This window comes from Crocodylus siamensis, chromosome 5, assembly GCF_052110815.1.
Source record: "Crocodylus siamensis isolate JL-2025a chromosome 5, ASM5211081v1, whole genome shotgun sequence".
In the NCBI taxonomy this organism is placed as follows: Eukaryota; Metazoa; Chordata; order Crocodylia; family Crocodylidae; genus Crocodylus; species Crocodylus siamensis.
The window spans coordinates 148,144,686-148,164,361 of record NC_143399.1 but is presented as its reverse complement, the minus strand read 5'-3'; the positions used below and the strand labels follow the sequence as shown (position 1 = coordinate 148,164,361).

At 40.6% G+C, this 19,676-nt stretch overlaps 1 protein-coding gene across 9 annotated transcripts in view; it reads left to right on the top strand.

Moving 5' to 3' along the window:
- OXNAD1 (oxidoreductase NAD binding domain containing 1) overlaps positions 1–19,676 on the top strand; it is a 34,807-nt gene that overhangs the window by 6,461 nt on the left and 8,670 nt on the right. For all 9 annotated transcript variants that reach the window (XM_090046605.1, XM_090046604.1, XM_090046608.1 and 6 more), the window contains 2 exons: positions 5,087–5,193; positions 11,049–11,190. In XM_090046605.1, coding sequence (XP_089902731.1) covers positions 5,087–5,193; positions 11,049–11,190 — 249 coding nt within the window. The remainder of the gene's footprint in view (positions 1–5,086; positions 5,194–11,048; positions 11,191–19,676) is intronic.

Genomic DNA, 19,676 nt, shown 5'->3' with positions numbered 1-19,676 from the left:
GCTAAACAACAAGAAAGATTTCTAAAAACCTCCCTGCATGCCATCTGACACCAACAGGGAAGTAATCCTGCCTGATCTTCACAACAAAGAGCAACTCACAGAGACACTTGCATGGACCCAGAGGGACAGACTTCCATCTTCAACTCCCTCTATGCAAAAATGAAGTTTATTTCCTACCTATGGGGATTCTTTACCATCTTTTATTTTCCCTGAGCCAAATGAAGGGCATGTGAGCCTGAAAGCTGACTGAAAAAGACTTTTTTTTTTTTTTGCTATTTCTTAATTTGTCTTATAAAAGGTATCATCTCTGAACCAAGAATTCTAGATTTTTGCAATCTCTTCCTCTAAATTTCAAGGAGAGTTGGGCACTCTAGTTCCTCTGAAAATCCAACCCTAGCTACAAAGGATTGTTCCCTTGTATACTTTTTTCCCCTCAGCAAAAACAAGCTGATGAATCTGTTGAGTTCTGCTAGCTAACTTGTTTTCTTGGATGCTGCTAAGTTACCCTCCTGACTTACCATCTCTGTTCAGTACATTGACCCTGGGGAAGCAAGAGGTGAAGCTGTGGAAGGAAAAAAAACAAAAAGTGGTGGAGGGCTAGGTGAGATCTGTGGAAGGAAAGGAAGTGAAGAACTAAGGCTTAGTGCTATTGCCTCAACTTCCTTGACACCTTTTATCATTTTTTATACTTAATTTATATTTAATGATTTACATGTGTTGTTTTATTTCTGATCACAGAAATTGGTTAATTTATGGTCTCTGCTTAGCTTGAAATCCCAGGTAGTCAACAGTTTCTTCCCTCTCTGTTATCTTGGTTGGTCTATATAGTTCTTTGAAAAGATGAAACAATATATCTATATAACATTACTAAAGATGAATACACTAGTCGTATCACTTGTTGAAGTTTGATAATATAAATAGCCAGGGCAAGGAAAAGGGACTGAGACTTTCTGCTCGTCCAATTCTAAACATTTATATTTTAACCTGTGTTCCCCTCAACTTTGCAGTGTGCCAGTAGGTTATTTTTGTGGATGGCCAGTATCTTCAAAGATCCTCTATCATTTGTATCAAATTTGGCTTTCTGTAATAAACTTTAATTGTTACTCAACATGAAGTTAAGTGCTTTTTGTCAAATAATGTTGGCCAAGGAGCAAATTAGGGTATGTATTGGGAAGGAAGAGGAAGAAAGGATGTCAAAATTGTATGCCCATTTCCTGCACTTAAGCCCTCTTCCCCAAGAGAAACATTTAAATAGCCTGACACTTGTCTTGTTAACTAGTATGACTGCATTTCCTGTTTAATATTGTCTATTAAAGTGGAAAAGAAAAGTACATTGCTCTAACTTTATTTTATGCTGGCAAGCATCCTGCTGTTTTACTGGACAGTAGACGTGTTCAAATGTTGTTTTATGGAGAAATTCATTTCCTGACATGTGTTTTACATTAGAGCATAACTAGTTAAAGTTTCATTTGTTAAACTATTTGATCTTTTACAGATGAGAAATGGAATGGTTATGGTGTGGTAGCTATCACTGCTTCTGATATTTCTTAGTGTAATGAATAGATAAAACATTTTTAAATGCTTTGTAGCTTAGGATGTAGACTGACCTATTTACAAAACTACGTAGAACAATCCTTTTTATTAGAGAAGGAAATGCTATTGAATTTTTAAGAATAATTTAAAAATGCCCGTTTGTCCTGCACCAAAACATCATACAAGTTAGCTACTGATATCCCTGTAAGATGTTGAACATTAATATGATAATATTTTATCATCTTATTGCTAGGCACGTTTAGTTTGATAGATATTTGCTATACTGTGGAGCAGATGTTGAATTGCTTCCTTGCACTGTCCTTGAAATCCAGTTTTTGCACAAATGTAACCTCAGGCAGAATTTGGTGAAGCGTGTTTGAAGTTGCATTAATGACCTTGCAGGATTTGTTTAGGTGGACCCCCACGTGCAGAAAATCGAGGTGTCTGCAGCTTTAGGGATCAGCCCACGATGATCCTCTTACAAGGATCCACCCCTTTTTTCAGATAATGCTATTCTTCATGACACTTGCCATTAGCCTTTTAAATATAATGCTTGAGTCAAAAACCTTGGATCAGAAAACTCTGCCTCCTGCTTACTGAAAAGTTTCTCTTGCACCTGGAATTGTATAGTTACATAATGGATTCCCCAACATACACATTGGCCTTGGGCAAAATGGTATTAGCTGTTACCACAAATGCTCCCTTTAATATATAACTCTTTTGGCATACAGCAGCATATCATCTATCAATTCATAGAGTAGGTTCATTTCTCCCTATTATATAAATTCATATTTGTTGTTTTAAGAAATCTTGTTTTTATAAAGTAATAAGGTAGCAGAATAGTAAATTCAAGTTAGAGGGAATGATTAACATAGACAAAGGTTTGGGAATACTGGGGCAAGTTATATAAAATAAATGAAACAGTTGTAATTATATAGCAAGCATCCCTTGAAAAAATAGAGATAATAAACTTCAGTTTAAACTAAGAAACAGCATTCAGACAGATTGGAGATACTTTTAACTAGCTTTTTATCAGGCCTCAGAATTAGGGCTCAATTTCCCACACACATTGTTACTGATCCAGCAAATAAGATCTCTGGGGGTTGGTCACAGCCATGTTAAACAGTGTCTTATACAATACACAGAGTTGTGACATGAAGCAATGAAAAAGATATGCTGTTAATTCAGGGATGGTCCCAGGCCTATTATGATTAAATTGTGTTTTGCCTTGCATAGAATCATACGCAATGGGTTAATCTAGAGGTTTTGCTGCAGAAAGTAAATTTTCATCGAGTTATATAACTCAGTGATTCTCAACCAGGGTGCTGAGAGACCCTTTTAAGGTTGCCATGGGGTCATGCACAACTGTTAACTATGTGAACATGTACATATGGTTCATGAGCTAAACCCAGTGAATTCAAACAGGAATCCACAGTGTCCAAACTTTCTGACCTGTTGTGGTCTGAGTTCTTTACAACTGAGGATCTTTTCAGTGGTCAAAAATAAGTGAAATCTTAGAGCTGGCATTTTCCAAGGGTTGCCTTGAGCCTAAGGAGTTGAAAACCAGTGTTCTAACTTGACTTGATAAGGAGGCTTGTTTTCCAAAGAATTCTAAGTAGCTGTCTCTTGAAAACCAGGTCCTTTATGATGTGAGGAGTTGACACCCAGCATCCCTACTTATATTGGAAAAAATTTTACCTTGGTGTGTAATATAGGCCTTTGGGGGAGATGAGATTTTTATACCTTCCAATTTAGATGGATCATTTTTTCAGTCAGAAGTGTACTTGATCATTTCAGGTTCTTTTCATTTGTTGATGTTTGCAACAAAAGAACCTTGTTTCCCTATGTCATGTATTACAAAATGATTATTTTTTTTTGAGGGAAGGATGGATTAAGAGAAAACAATTAGGGGCAAATGATTTAGAAAATACAGGGATTTTGGTTAAGTTCTCTACACCAGTGATTTTCAACCAGGCTGTGCTGCATTACTCTGGGGTGCCTTGAGAGCCTGTTGAGGGTGCCACACAATGTTAGCACTGTTAGGTGAGCAACCATGATACACAAGACCAACCCAGAGATATGAAGTAGGAATCCATAGTGTTTAAAAGCATTCTGACCTGTTGTGATCTTTCCGTGTTCCTTGCAACAGAAAAGTTACAATATTAATTTTCACTCTTTTTGAGTATTCTAATATTATAAAAGCCTTTGTCTGTCTATCTGTCCGTAGTGCTTTATTTGCACTCCAGTTGGTTGTTTCAGCAGCCAATCAGAGTGCACAGAAAGAGACACACAGCAGAGCACCACCATGACAGTAGGGCCTGAGGGGCTGGAGCGGTGGGGGGCCCCAACAATGCTGGCCCTGCTCCTTAGAGGCAAGGGGGACTGGAGCCCCGCCATGACAGAGGGGATGGAGTGGGGGTGGGGAGGCGAGGTCAGCAGTGCTGGCCGTGCCCCACCCCCCCAGCCCTGCTTCTTGGAGGCAGGGGCTGGAGTGGGGTGCCTCCACCTAACAAAAGCCAGCAGGGAGGGGGTGTTGGCAGAGAACAGGGAAGAGAGGGAGGGGAGGGGTCACCAGTGGCAGCCCACCACCGCATGCAAGCTCCCTTCCACATCCCCCTCCCCACCATTCTTGCAAGGTGGCAGCATGGGGTTGAATGGCGTGGGGTGGGGCAGCAGTGGGGAACTGGACCCAAGGGCGGCGGGGGCGGACCAAAAGCAGCAGGGGGAAGGAGGGAAGGAGCCTGGGCCTGCAGGCCTCTGTTCCAGCTTCCCCCCCATCATGCTTGACAGGAAATTTGCTAATAGAAAAATAAGAGTTGGCATATTCTGAGGGGTGTGTCTCAAGTCTAAAAAGGTTAAGAACTTCTACTCTACACTGATGGGAATGCTTATTCTTTGATAGCTGCATGGTCCCTGTTAAGAGTTCTCTTCTTGAAAGACACCATTTTGAACTGGGTTGGGGTATATTTTTGCTAGTTTTATATAATTGGATAACCCTAGCTTTAGTAAAAATGCAAGAGCAGTTGTATTGAAGTGGATGGGACCAAGTGCCTTGCTGAATCAAAGTCCTTGTATATTAATTTCCATTTGTGAGAAGTTATATTTAATATGTGGGACATTAATATTTCTACTCCTGTTCAGTTTGCCTACTTTCCTGTGTCTCATATGTTGTTGAAGTATAGTTAATAGCCAGACCTGGACACCCTGTTTTTCTTTAGATGTTTGAGCATCTAAAAATGTACATGGTAACTAGAATTGTGTAGGGTATATAGTTACGTTAATTTCATCAAGGTTAAATTTTAAAGAAAAATTTAGATTAATCCTAACTATAATCCCCCAAAAATCTGGGCTTTGTAATAGACATTGGATGGGGGGGATGGCTTTCTATGCATGCAATTCTACAGTTGTTATTTCTTCTTTAATCTGGTTACATATCAAAGTTTTAAGTGCTATAGGTAATATTCCAGATGCTGATAGTCTTGCACAGAGGGTCTTTGAGTAGTTGCTGAAAAAGGCTCCAGCCTGATGTTACATCTTGCTTTCATTTCTTTAGGTTATTTCTCCAGCAAAAGTGTGTGGATTCACCAATGAATCTGAAACAGTTAAAAGGCTACGTTTGGCTGTCATGAATAAGGATTTTACTTTTAAAGCAGGACAGTGGTAAGCTCTCTCTCTGATTTTTGGGGAGGTGGAGAAGGAGAACAGATGACAAGAATGCTTAAACAAAGCCAGGATAGTTAGATGTTAAAAAGTCCCAGGAAAAAAATTGCCATTATATTTGCCTTATGTAATGTACTATTAACAATTGCTGCATAAAACAGCAACCTTATAATATAAACTATTCGTCTATATTTCTACTGCAGATAAAATAATTGCAGAAATTAATATTCTTTAGTATTCGTTTCAGTTCATTTAGTGTTTTTCCTCTGGTTTATAGCCATTAAAGTGTTCCTACAGTAGAAATTTAAAGAACATTTTACTTGTGTACTTTTCTAGCTAACTCTTGGAGCAGAGACTGAGTGCAAGTTCATTTTAATTTGGTTTTAGAATTTTATAATTAAATCAAAATAACATTTTTATTCTGGGTGTCCCCCCCCAAAAAACAAAAATAAAACAAAACCCGTTCCTCATCTAAAATTAGATATACATAATTAGTTGAGATATGCATGTACACTTCAAAACAAATCCAGTTTTCTGATTTGGCTACTCCATGGGTTACTTGTTATTTATATAAAGCTTTAATTTGTATTTTGAAGTATTGGTGGCTACTTACCACTTTGTCTCCCCCATTAAGAGAAACTTAATTGTTTTTAAAATCATTTAATTTTATGGGTAAATTAAAAATCTGGACCTGTCACTTTCACCAATGGCCTTTTAAATTTAACTTTCTATTGGCTTAGTCCAGCTGGTAAGTAGTTTTGCTGGAATCAAAGTTTACCCATTAGGGTGTTAACAGCACGTGTTACCAATGTAGTGTTAATATGCAGGCTTTTAAATTTAGAACCAGAAAACAAGATGTTGATTGCAATAATTTGTGTTCCTGGAGCAATTTGCTGCAGTCTTTGCACATGTGCAGTGACTCATATTAAATTCTTGCTTGCCAGTACTTAGAAAAAACACATTTACCCTTCAAAAATGTTTTAGCAATTATCACACTGAAAACTGAAAGCTTTAATTATAATTACTCTTTTTCATTTTCTTCTTCCTTAAAACTATTCTAATGCTGTTGTTTGGCATAGCAATAGCAACTTCTCTCTGCTTACTGTTATGAACTATGGTCATGTTTTCTGATGAGTTCTGCCAAAAATCAGGGTACAATTTCCTGAGCAGAAAAGGCTAACCTGTTGGAGTATTGCTATAGTGAGATGCCAGAACTCAAGCATGTCATTGCAGCATAAACATGGAAAAATCCAATAAACACAGAAGATTTAAAGCCTTAGCTTACATAAGCAAAAAAGTAGATGCGTTTTCTAAGGAACTCTTAGATTGTGTTCTGTATCTGGCCACAAATAGTAATGGGGATTTTTTGCTCTAATAAATCTTTTGAATGGGCTAAAAAGCAGACAAGTTATGCATGCATAAGCCTGCTTCCAAATATCTTAAAGGCCTGAAGGACAAAGGGTAACAAGTTTATGTTCCTAATATTTGTAACCTCTTAAGCTGCTGGTGGATATTTCCCTTTTTTTGAATATCCAGCTTTAAACATCTTTTCAGTCAAAGAAAGAATTGTGGCAGACATAGCTACAAGTTTACATATTTACTTTCCTCTTTTAAATATAGCATGTTCCTATTGTTTTCATCTCTCCTTTCTTTTGTTGGTTGTATACATTTTTTCTTAGCATTATTTGTGTTCCTTTCATGTCTCCCCAGAGACTACTAAAATAAGACAAATGGTCATTCCAAGATGTTATCCCACAGCATGTACAGCCTGTTGTCTGTTAGAGTATCAACAGGCTGAAGCAATATTCTAATTGAAAAAAAAAAAGAAAAAAAATGCATTTATGCATGTCTATAGGAACATAAAATCCAAGTTCTTCAGTAGTCTCAGAAGGTACTGTATGTTCTCTCACATTTTAAAGAAAACTATTTGCCACCTTGATGTGAACAGCACAAGTATTTTGGTGCAGCTATGGACCGTTATTTGCGGCATAAAAATACCTTTTGAGTTTTCATTCATTCTAGTCTGAGCGGTAAGCTTTTTTTTTTCCAGCAGAGGGCGGTAAAGAGCTTTAATCACTTTATTTGTGGTGTTTTTTGGATATAGTGCATACAGCTGTGTCATCTTACTCGACTCCTAAGCCTATTGCTTAGACCCTTATGCTGAGCACCCATGATTCCATTCAAGCTTAGTGGGACCTGAAAATGCTGATGACCTCTATACAAAAGAGGAGGAAATCTCTCTCTTCAGATTAGTTAGGGATCTCAGTTTTCCTATCCTCTTAAGCAGTATTTCTCAGCTTTTATGGGTTGTCAACCTTTTATGTAATGTCAGCATTGTAATGTTACAGTTCCTATTTAGTTGTAGTAAAAAAAAACCAAAACAACAGCACTGTATCAACAATAACAGTAATATGTCCATTTAACTTGTATGCGTTTATTTTGAGAGGTTATCAGAACATACTTCAAGTCAAAGTTTAGGGTTTTGTGCAAACAAGGGAGAAAAAGAACTTTGGGGGGAAACAAGGGAGAAGACATCTTTTGTTTAGATCAGTAATTCTTAACTGGAGTGCCACAAGATCATTTTAAGGTTGTCATGTAATATTAGCACTGCTAAGTGTGCAAACGCCTTCACATGATTCACAAGATAAACCCAGATTTTTCATGCATGAATCCATGATGTCAAAAACATTCTGACCTGTTGTGGTGTTTTTTTTGCAACAGAGAAATCTATTATTTCTGTCATCAAAAAAGTGAAATTTCTGTATTTTCTCATGTGTATCATACACTTGTATCCCAAAACACAGCTAGAAATTACAGTGTATATTTAAATACAAAAAATATGGTAAGAATAGTTTCTGCTGGTTACGAGTGTGACTTACAGGGAGCAGACCAACGAGCAGGATTGGCTCCCTAGCTGCTACTATTTAGTTAGTTACTACTGTAGAAGGAAAGATTTTTTCCTTCTTCATTTTTCAAAGTTGTGTTTTATATTCTAGGCTGTGTAGTAAGTGAGAAAATATGGTAGTTCTGGGGCATTTTTTTGAGTAGGATGCTGCTAAATTCAGAAAAATTACGGAGGGGTATCTTGAGTCTAAAAATGTTGTGAACCACTGGTTTTAAGTTGCAGTAAAACTTTAGTGTATCTAACCAGAGGCCCTGACACCTCCTTGAATTCCTTTTATGTTCTCCCTAAAGATTGAAACCTACCACTTGCGATATATTATATATCCATGCAATGGAAGCCAGATGATGTACCTCCTTCCATCCTTATTTAACAAGCACTAAAGCCAAGTTATTTGTTTTGCTCTGGGGCTATTAAAATAGCTTGGCAGACATTACTTAGTTAGAACGGACTATTTACTTCAGAATACACTGTGCAAGAGGTCATTTCTGGCCATCAACTGAATAATAGTTAAATCAAGTCTACTTGGCATGCTTTAGTGTCCATAGTTCAACAGGGGAGCACCCCAATTGACTTGAGGTAAAAGAAAAAGTCCTGGGTTTACAATTTTCTGCGAAGTGGGATTATGCAAGATTTTAGCAGGATGGCATAAATTAGAGGCCAAAATATGAACCGGTTTCCAGTACAGTTTGGAAAAATAAGAACTTGACTTTTAAATATTAAGGCCACTCTCTTAACTGGAGATACTGAGCTAAGGACTAATGTTTAGGCACTGGGAACATCAGCCACTCCAATCACCCTCTGGCTCAGTTGTTTTGAAGCTCCTGGCTCATACTTTTCAAAATTATTTGGGTTGAATTATGTCATGTATGGACCTTCCTTTAATAGCTCTTCTTTTATGAATACAACTAAAAATGGAAGACAGATTTAAATGTCCTTGAACATTGATCTGGCTTTTAGATATTCTGAAGAAAAAAAGAAAAACCGTATTGCACACTAGTCTCTGAAGGATTTTTACTGCAACTCAGTTTTGCTGTTAGTCTTCTGACTCTGGATGCGTTATTCCTCTAGACCTAGTACGTGTTTTCACTATTGTCTTTTGCAGCAGCATGCCAATTATGCCCAGATACACAACAGTGCAGAAAGCAGGGGCTCTTTCTTTGTTCCTTGTCAATTTCTGCTTTTTAGTATGGATGCACTGATAAAGCTTTTTCAGGTCAATACTGATGTTCAACCAGCCATATCAGCTGATACCAGTCCGATTGCAAATATGTACCCCAGCAGCTTGGAGAGTAATGTCTGGCTGGTAAGTCTGTTGGGGGGGCGCGCAGATCGAGGACCCATATGGTGAGGGAGGGATTGGAGCTGGTCAAGGGCCAGTGCTGCCCAGCTGAGGTGGGGCAGGGTGCAGGACAGAGCCACGGCTTGTTTGCAGGGGGGCTCCTGCCACTCTGCGCACCCCTGAGAGAGGCATGGAGGGCACATGCCCTCCCAGATCTGTGTGGGGGGCTAAGGGTGGATTGTCCACTGGAGGCTGCACTGGGGCTGTGCTCAGGCTGGGCAGGGCAGGTGGCAGCGGCACAGGGAGTGGGGCTATGAGGAATTTTGGGGTGGCTGTATTCCCCCTCCCCCCCAGCTCTCCCTCCATGTGCCACCTCCTGCCCCACCTGAGCACAGCCCTAGTCCGACTCCCCACTCCCCTGGGAAGAGCCTCGCACAGCCCAGCCTGCCTGCAATCCACACACAGATCCAGGGGGCACATGCCCCCTATGCTTTCCCCAGGGGTGCATACAGTGGCAGGAGCCACCCCCGTGCGCCTCTCAGACAAGCTGCAGCTCCATTCCGCCCCGCTGGGCAGCAGCTGTCCCTGCATCAGCCCCACTCCCTCCCTCACCATGGGGGCTTCAATGTGCCCCAGCCCACCTCTTCCCCACCAGACTTACCAACTGCTCTCCAAGCTGCTGGGCTGCGCTGCTGGCCATGCACGTGCTGTAGCTGCACACATGCATGTGGCATTTAGACGACATTGTTGGCTACATCAGCCAAAAAAAAAAGCTGGTCGTCAATAATGTCAATTTTCCTTTTATTGGTGCCAGTACAATAAGGATCGATGTATTTGTAAACCTCTACTTTTTACCAGTGTTTATTTTTTAGCTTCAGTATCTTGAGTGTGTTCTAACTTTATCATAGAACAATGTACGTCATAAAAATGTTGCTTCTACATTAGCAGAAACTTATGTCACCAGGGGGTGCTGCAGTTTAGTTTGTTAATCAGTCTCACTTACAATGGCTTTTTTTTTTTTTTTTTATAAAAAACACACACTGTATAGCGAATTTTATTTAGCTTTGATAGCTTTTATTCCCTAAGGTTTGTGTGTAAAAGCTGTTTCCCTAAACTTAATTTTCCAAGCCCTTTCATTGCAAGGTACAGAGTTTGAAAACTGAAAGAAATAACTAAATGTGTTTAGAATAGAATGAGACTTCAGTCCTCTGACTGACCACATAGAATCCTATGCTACTCATTTTTTGTAGTTGTGTATTTAAAAAGTCTGGTATCCCTTAATGCACTGCACTTGGTTCTGCTGTGAGAAGTATCTAGAAATATCTGAGCGTATCTGGTCTATTATTGATACTTTTTAGCTCCTGGAGATCTGGAAATAATTTTGTCACCAAGTGTTAGCCAAAAAGAATTCTGATATGATGCTATCCCTCAAATTGCATTTAACCTCCAGATATATTTTGTTAATGTAGCAAAGTCATTCAGTTTTGAGAGAATGTTATCACTGTGTTGTTTGCAACCAAAATGTTCAAGTAAAGAACATATACTGCACCTTATCTGTTGAACAGTATGGGAATCAAAATAGTTGTGTTGATAAACATACAGTAGTTGAGATCCACTTGGTCCTTGAACAAAGAACTAATATTATTCCCCCCTTTAACTTGTTTTTTTTAGGGTAGACTTCTTTATTCCTGGACTTGATATAGTTGGTGGATTCTCCATATGTTCAAGCCCTGGTCTCTTGGAACAAGAAGGAGTATTGGAACTGGCAATAAAACATACAGTACATCCTCCTGCTCACTGGATTCACACACAGGTAAATAGTGTAGCACCTGTTTACACAGTTGATTGTGGCTTTTTAAAATAGCTTAGAACCTGAAGACCATGGTAGGACTTTAACTGACTTCTGGGAGGAGGACCAGTCTCCCAGTGTGCAGGACTTGTAAAGGTCATTTAAATTGCTCATTTAACACAGAGAGGTTAACCTATTTATTTTGTAAGAGGTAGTAAAACTGAAAAATTGAATATGGGTAACATGGTTGTTGTGAGCATCTAATGTAGTATTAAATCTTGCTTTTTGATGTGTCCCTGCTGTATTACTTAGTTGTGTCAGAAGTATTACATTTGTGGATTTGCCAGAAATCATGACAAACTGTGAAGGGTCTTGCTTAGCAAGGTGATGTCATACAAGTGTGAATGGTTGTCAGACAAATTCACAAGTTATAGAAGAGACCCTTGTGCCAACTGGGCATAGTTGGTAAAGCAACAGCAAAGCTTTAGCAGTGGTATGCCATTTTCTTAAAATCCCAGTATTCTAGATAACTCTAAATATCACAAGGCCTCTTTTGTCATGCAGAGCTTAGTCCAATTCTTCTGCCTCTGGTCATTTTATGCTAGCTACTTTTTAAGGCCTTGGACTACATCTATACTCCTTACTATTTACAGCAATTTAAAACTCATTTCCTTCTACCCTGTTACTATCTTCATATCTAATTCATAGCCCTTGCATTTTCTGCTTCTATTGAATAGGCTGTAAGGTCCAGGATAACTTTCTTCCAAGACTACAACCATAGCTTCTGTTTAGTGACCAGTAGAGTTACCGCACAAAGAGAGAGAGAGACACACACACACAAACACATACACACACACACATGCCAAACTGTGGAGTATTTACTAGGCAGTGAAGTCCCCAAATTGGTCCTAATCCAGGATTTTCCTACCTAGGATAACCTTATATAGTTTTATAGTTGTTCTTAAAATCAGGCAAGTATCATGCCTCACTGAAATTCAAATGAATGTTTTGATGGGTTTTATAGAAGTTATAGTATTCATGGGGACACTTGTACATGGGGAAATTACCTATATCTTTGATGTGGCTCTTTAGAGATTATTAAGAGCCTAATTTCATAGTTTTCCATCTCCAAGAGATGTTTTAGGATTTCTAATTGTGGTTCTTCTCCACTTAACACATTTTACTGCTACTGACTTGTCTAGTTGAGTTTACAGATAAATCCAGTGTCATACAAGCTAGTTCAAATCTGATGTTCCAGAAAAAAATAAAAGAATATGAGCTGAGTTCTCTGTTAAATAAGGCATTGGTTTTAGTTCTTCTAATAGAAAGGAAAGGGGAAGCAAAACAGGATAACATCGTAGAACTTGAAGAGGCCCTTGATAGGATGCTGGGAGACTTATTTAATACTGATCTAATATCTTTATAAATAACCTTTTAGCTATTACTGATCTTATTTACTCAAGAGCATAAGAACATAAGGCTGCACCCCTACCTAGTATTTTCAATTACTGCTGATGGATCTGTTCTCCAAGAATTGGTCCAAACCACTTTTTAAGTTACCAGTCTCCATAACAACTTTTGGCAATGAGTTCCACAAGTTAATTATGGAGGTCTTTTGTTTACCACCATATAACTGTCTCTTTGTTAGTTTTAATCCTACTCCTTGATAGTTTCAGTTTGTCCACTAGTTCTAGTATTGTAAGAGATTTTAAAAATAATAAATCCCTATTTACCGTCTCTGGATCCTTTAATATTTTATAAACCTATTATACCCCCCCGCAAGCATCTCTTCTTTTAGGCTAGGATTCATCAGCTTATTTCATCTCTCTTCATATGCAGGCCCCTCCATTTCCTTCATAATCCTTGTAGCCTCCTTTGTGCCTATTCTTGAATAGAAAACTAGTTCTTCCTCTTTGAGATGTGGGAAGCAAAACTACACAGTATTCAAGGTGTAGATGCACCATAGATTTATAAAGGGACATAATGCTACTTCTGTTTGATTATAGTTCCCTTATTACTTCCTTGCATTTATTTGCCTTTTTGGCTGCTACCAAACATCAAGCTGATGTTTTTAGTAAACCGTTTCATCATGACTCCAAGATCTCTTTCCTGTGTATTAACAGTTGATGTAGAGCCCATTTTTGGATTATTTTTCCCTGTCTGTGTGCATCACTTTGCACTTATTTGCAGTATTGAATTTAATTCGCCATTCTGTTGCCCATTCACTGAGTTTTGAGAGATCCTTCTGTTGTTCTTTGCAGTCCACCTTGATCTTTACCACTCTCAATAATTTTGCCACCTACAAACTTGGCCACCTCACTGGACTCACTATTCAGTCCCCTTTCTAGATAATGTATAAGTGTTTGATCTTTTGGGGACTTCTTTCCATTCTGAAACTGAATATTAGAGGTGTACCGATATAAAGAAAGCTGTCTATATTGTGTATTGGCCCTATGGGGCCGATAAACACCTGTGCCCTGTGCAGGGTGGAGAGGGGAGGAGCTGCCTCCAGCTGGTAAGCCAAAAGGGGAGGGGGGCAGGTGCTACACCCCAGGAGGGTGAGGGGTTGTATGCCCCCAGATCTGCGTGGGGTGGGTAGGCAGACTGTAGTTGAGGGATGGAGCCAGCATGGGCTCCAGCAGCACTGGGAGGAGACTGCAGTTGACCCAGATTTTGCCACAGCCCTGCTCGTAGCCCTGCACTGGCCCCTGCTGCAGCCATGGCTTTTCCCGGTGCTTGGGTGGAGGTGGGGCATTTGGCTGGGTTGGGAGCAGAGCTGCAGTGAGATTTGGAGTAGCTGCAGCCTCTTCCCAGCGCTGCCGGAGCCCACTCAGAGCCCAGCCCCCAGTGAGAACAGCCCCATGCAGCGCCAGCTTCGGCTCCACCCCACAGCCGCAGCCTGCTCTGTGCTGTGCAGATCCAAGGGCACATTCCCCCCCAACAAACAGTGGCGGGACCTGCCCCCACCCCGCAAGCAGTGGCTATCGTGCGCCCCCTCCGCCCACCCTGGGCAGCACCTGCCCCTGCCCCTTCCCTCACTGTGATCTGCGCCCCCCATGCCCTTTCCTTCTCCTCTCCCCTTCCACCACACATTTACCGATTCAATACAGCTGCCATCAGCTGGTATCAGCCAATATGCCTCCTTAAATATCAACTATCTGTATTAGCTCCCAAAAGCTCTATCAGTGTACCCCTACTGAATAATTAATACCACTCTTAGCTTCTATCCTTCAGTCAATTTCCAATCTACAAGTGACCTTCCCTCTATTCTAGAGGGGAAACTGCAGTGTTGAGGGCAGCAGAGTTCTGCCTGCAGTTCACTCTGGTCCTGTGTGTGCATGGCTTGGCAGGGGAACATGTTGATGGAGGGGAGGAAGGGAAAGGAGCTGGGGCTCTGTGAGAAGCCAAATCGGACAGGCATGGGACAGGTAGATGGCGGGAGCAGCAGGAGCCAGCATGAGCTTGGTGCAGTCGCACCAGGCAAGTGTGGGACAGAGATCAAAGGTGCCAGACTTGGTTCCCCGCCCCTCTCCCGAGGCCTCTTGCAGCCTGCTGGCAGCAGTTGCTTTCCCTGGAAAAAAGCTCCTTAGAAAAGCCATACTGATTTTTTTTTTTCCCCCCCCCCCACAGCAAGTCCTGTTCAGTCATGTGCTGAACAAATTTTTTACAAATTATTGCTTCTACCATTTTGGTAGGATGGACATTAGACTCACTGGCCTGTAATTACTTGGGTTCCCTCTGGCGCCCCTTTTGAAGATTGGAGTTGCACTGGCAACCTTCCAGTCCTCTGGTCCCAAAGCTGTTCTTAATGATACTTCAGAGCAGTCCTGTAGTTTCAGATTTGAACTCCTTCAGGACTGTACAGTGAAAGCCATCAGGTCCTGGTAATTTGGTCCCATTTTGTTTTATTAATTTCCTCTAAAACCTCATCTACTGATACCTCAATGTGGTCAGTTCTGGGAGGAATGGTTCTGGTGAGAGATCTCCCTCATATCTTCCATAATAAAGACTGATGCAAATAACGCATTTAGTTTGTTGGCAAGGGCCTTGTCCTCTTTTAGTGTTCCTAGATCTTTTACACCTGGATCATCCTGCTCAGGTGAGTCACTGGGAGGTTTTCTGCTTCTAATATACTTAAGTTTTTATTGTTAAGTTTGTAGGATTCTAGCAAGCGTTGTTATCAAAGTCTTTTTAACTTGTACTGCATTTATACATTTGACTTGCTAAATGTTTGTACTCCTCATTTGACTTCTACCTTTGTCCCTTTCATAGCCTCCTTTACTCTGCCATTTAGCCATTCTGGCTTCTTTTTTGGTGTACTTTCCAGATTATTTGATTACCCATCTGCATTTACTGTGTTTTTCCAATATGGTGTCCTTAAGCAGCTTCTGTGCTGCTTGCAAGGTGTTAATCCTCTGAACCCCTTTCTAACTAGCTTCTTTACTTTTGTATAGTTTTCTCTCAAGGTTAAAAGCTACTCTGCTTTAAGCATATCAAACACAGTTACATTGTGGTCACTATTACAGTGTTTCACTGGTAGTTATCACATCTTGGGCAGTGCTTATGAGTAAATCCAGAATGGCCTTTTCTTTAAATTCCAGAACCAGTTGTTCCAGAAAGCAGTCATTTGTGATGTCTAGAAATTTAGTCTCTGCATCCCTGCCTGGGGTGAGATGTATCCAAACTATATATGAATAATTGAAGTCACCTATTATTGTGTTTGTTTGCAGTCTTTCCTCCTTAGCATCCTCCCTTAGCATTTCTAGCTCACTTTTGCCATTAAGATCTGATAATTGATAGGAAGAATATACTTCTATGGCTATGCTATGCCAACATGGAATTTTTACCCATAGATAAACTGTGTTATTTTCATACCAGTCAAGGCATTTACTCCAGTTGACTTGATACAGTTTTTCGCCACCAGTCTCTAGGACAGGGGTGGGCCAGATACAGCCCGCCAGGCCATTCTGTCTGGCCTGCAGGTCCCCTAAAAAAAAATTTATAAAATTAATATATCTGCCCCTGGCTGCCCGTCATGCAGCCCTTGATGGCTTGCCAAGCTTAGTAGGTGGCCCTCCACCCAAAATAACTGCCCACCCCTGCTCTAGCATAATAGTTCACTCCTATCTCCATCTTGGTAGCCTAATGATAGATCTGATCTATCATTCCTGTATAATGTGTACCCTGGTATTATACTGTCCCATCCATTTTTCTCATTCTACCATGATTCTGCAATACTGTTATGTCAGTATAGTCATTTAAAGCCAAGCATTCCAGTTCCCCCATAGTGAATTGTAGACTTCTGGTTTTAGTATAAAAGAACTTACTTTCTATTATTGTCTGGTTGTCTGCTTGTGTGTGCCCTGTTAAATAATCAGGAATCTGTTTGTTTTTGCTGTTCCTCTGTGTTTAACCTGAGCCCTCCCATCCTGCTTCCTTTCCTTTGAGAGGATTTAGATTGATACATCTTATAAACAATCTGTACCTTGTGCTCTACCACACCAACCAGCTTTCCTCCAGATTTTAGTTTAAAGGCTGCTTTAACATCTTTTGAAATTTGCATGGCCATGGTTTGGCCTGATTTTTCATTTTAGGTGGAGCCTCTTTCTCCTGTTCTTGTCCCAAAAGGATCCACAGTTTCCTAATAAACATCAACTCCTTCTTGCTACACTTTCTCCTTGTTCAGGTGTTGAAATTCTACAACTATGCCTGCATCTCGGGACATAGCATTTCAGAAATGCTTTCTGTATCACATTATGTAGGTCCTGGACTTAAGTCTCCTCCCCAACAGTCAATATTTAGCTTCCAGGATTTCTCTTCTGCACTTTCCCTGTGTTGTGGTCCAAGTTGGCACCAATGACAACTGGCTCCTTTCCAGCACTAAGCAGTTGGTCAGTGAGTCTGGTAAGGTTTGCTATCTTTACGCCCAAGCAGGCAAGCCACCATGCAGTTATCTTCTTACATGGAACTGTCTATACTCCTAATAATGTAATTGCCCACTACTAAGACTTTCTTCTTCCTATTGACTTCCCAGTCCCAACCCCCAGAAGCATATCCTTGGCACAAGAATATGTTGGGGCTTCCAGTGGAAAAGAGGTCCCTTGCTCTGGAAAGCATCTCTTCTTTCCAGCTTGAGCTGTCCTTCCCTTCCTTCTCCTAAGCAGCACTAGTACTGCTAGGTTGGAAATAGGACTACATTACTACTCTTCTAGCTCTCTCAGCTGCTCCAATTCACCCAAGTCTTCAAGGACTATACTAAGTCCCTGAATGCCAAGAGCTTTTTGCATTGTGTGCAGCTATATGCCACCTGGGAAAACAATTATACAAGAGACACTTGGTGCAATAAAATGGGTAGCCCCCATTCCTCAATGGGGCCTCTTCTGCATTTTAAACTAATTTTAATGTGGTTTTCTTGTTTGTGTGGTTACCATTTGGAGCAGGGGAGGAAAGCGGGGAGCCATTGTTACACTGTTTAAATAGATTGTGTTAACTTATTTTACAGCTAGGTTTAAAAAAGAAATACAAAAAACAAAAAAAACCTTTTAGTAGTCTACTGGAGCTTGGGAATATAGAAGTTTTAGATTACGTAATCTTATTTCACTTGCTGGTGGTAAGGAACCTTAAAAAGTTAACTCCTAGAATTTAAAAATTGACAGTTTAACTCGCTTGAAAACCTGAATTCAAGACAAGGATAAATTAAAGTGAAGACTAATCTCTTACTGCAAGACCAGCTAGACATCAGTACCTCAGTGACTAACTGAGAGAAGATATCAAGTGGGGTTCCCCAGGAGTCTGTCCTGGGCCCAGTATTGTTTAACATTTTCATTAACAACTTGGACAGTGGTATTGAGTGTACGCTTAGCAAGTTTGCAGATGACCCCAAGTTGCGTGGAATTGAGGATGCTTTGGAAAGCAGGACTAGGACCCAGAATGACCTTGATAGATTGTAGGCCATTTCTCCAGTCTTCCTAGATGAGCTTCAACAAGGACAAGTGCAGTGTCCTGCACTTGGGACATAATAATTGCAAGCACAAATCGAGACTGGAGAATGATTGGCTAGGCTGCAGAGGAGAACCTGGGAATTACAGTAGACCATAAACTTAATACCAGCTAACAGTTTATTCTTGTTGCATTAATGAGCGATTCTTCCACTCTGTTCAGCAGTGGAGACGCCTTTTCTCGAGTACTGGGTCCCACTTTTCAAGACAGATATTGACAGATCAGAGAGTTCAGTGCAGGGTGACAAGATTAGGAGCTTGGGAAGCGAGGCTTATGAAAAAAAGCTGAAAAAGCTCATATTGTTTAGTTTGGAAAAGAGAAGATGGGGGGGTGGGATATAACACTCTTCAAATATCCTTTGGATATTATAGAGAGAATGGAGATAGGCTTTTCTTTGTGCCCACAGGAGACAGGACTAGGAGTAAAGGCCTCAAGCTTCAGTAGAGAAAGTTTACGTTAGAGATTTGGAGGAATTTTCTGACTAGGAGGCTAGTCAGGCATTAGAACAGGCTACTTAGAGAAAAGTTATGGAAACTCCATTCCTGAAAGTTTTCAAGAGCAGGTTGGACAGACATTTGGCTGAGGTGATTTAGTCAGGAGTAACCTTGCCTTGAGCAGGGGCCTGGAATAGATTACATTTGTGAGGTACATTTCAGCCCTACAATCCTGATTTACAAGGATGTATTGGGTAACTTTTAGCAGGTGGTAGCTGAAGCCAACTCACCCCCATCTGTTAATTTAGCTTGTTTTGGGGAGCACACACTTTATCAAGACTCCCTTCTACAAACTAGTCACTACCACCACACAAAATGGACTAAGCTCACTCACCTTCCTGCTCCTTTTCCTCTTGTACCCTTGGGAGGTGTTTTATAACTGCCCTGTTGGCTCTCTCTTGGTCACTCACGTGACCTTATTTATACTCCTAGGCCTGAGCTAGCTGTGCCCCCTTGTTAGGGCACAGGTGGGGCCAGAGGCAGCAAGTTCTGCCTCTTGCAAATACCATCTCTCAAATGCTCAGAGCACTTGGCCCAACAAACACTCAAACAGAGCATGATAGCCACCACCAAACAGGCAGACAAAGCACCTATTGCAGCTGACAGCATTTTTTGTTTAAGCATAATTAGCTCTACAAATTAACCTACAATGAAGCCTTAAATACAATAGCAAGTCTTATCCTAAGAGATCTTCAAGTTCTTTATTAATTTAGTTCCGGGAAGACAGAGTCTTTTTTGTAGAGATATGGCTATACAGGAGACTGTTTCAACACATAGTCTAGAGACTGAAAAAAGTTATGCACTTACCCAAATTCAGTGTCAATAATGCTCATTACTTCCAGAAACAGCCTACCCCAAGCTTGAAGCACCTCAGTAAGGCTGGGCTTTGCAGAGCCCCTTGTGCTTCTAACAGCGTTGAGCTGTCAATTTTCAGGCTGTTTTAGAGGCCTTCCAATTGACAACACCTATGTATTTTTACCAGTGATGCAGTTAAAGCCAGTACCACCAGTACATTAC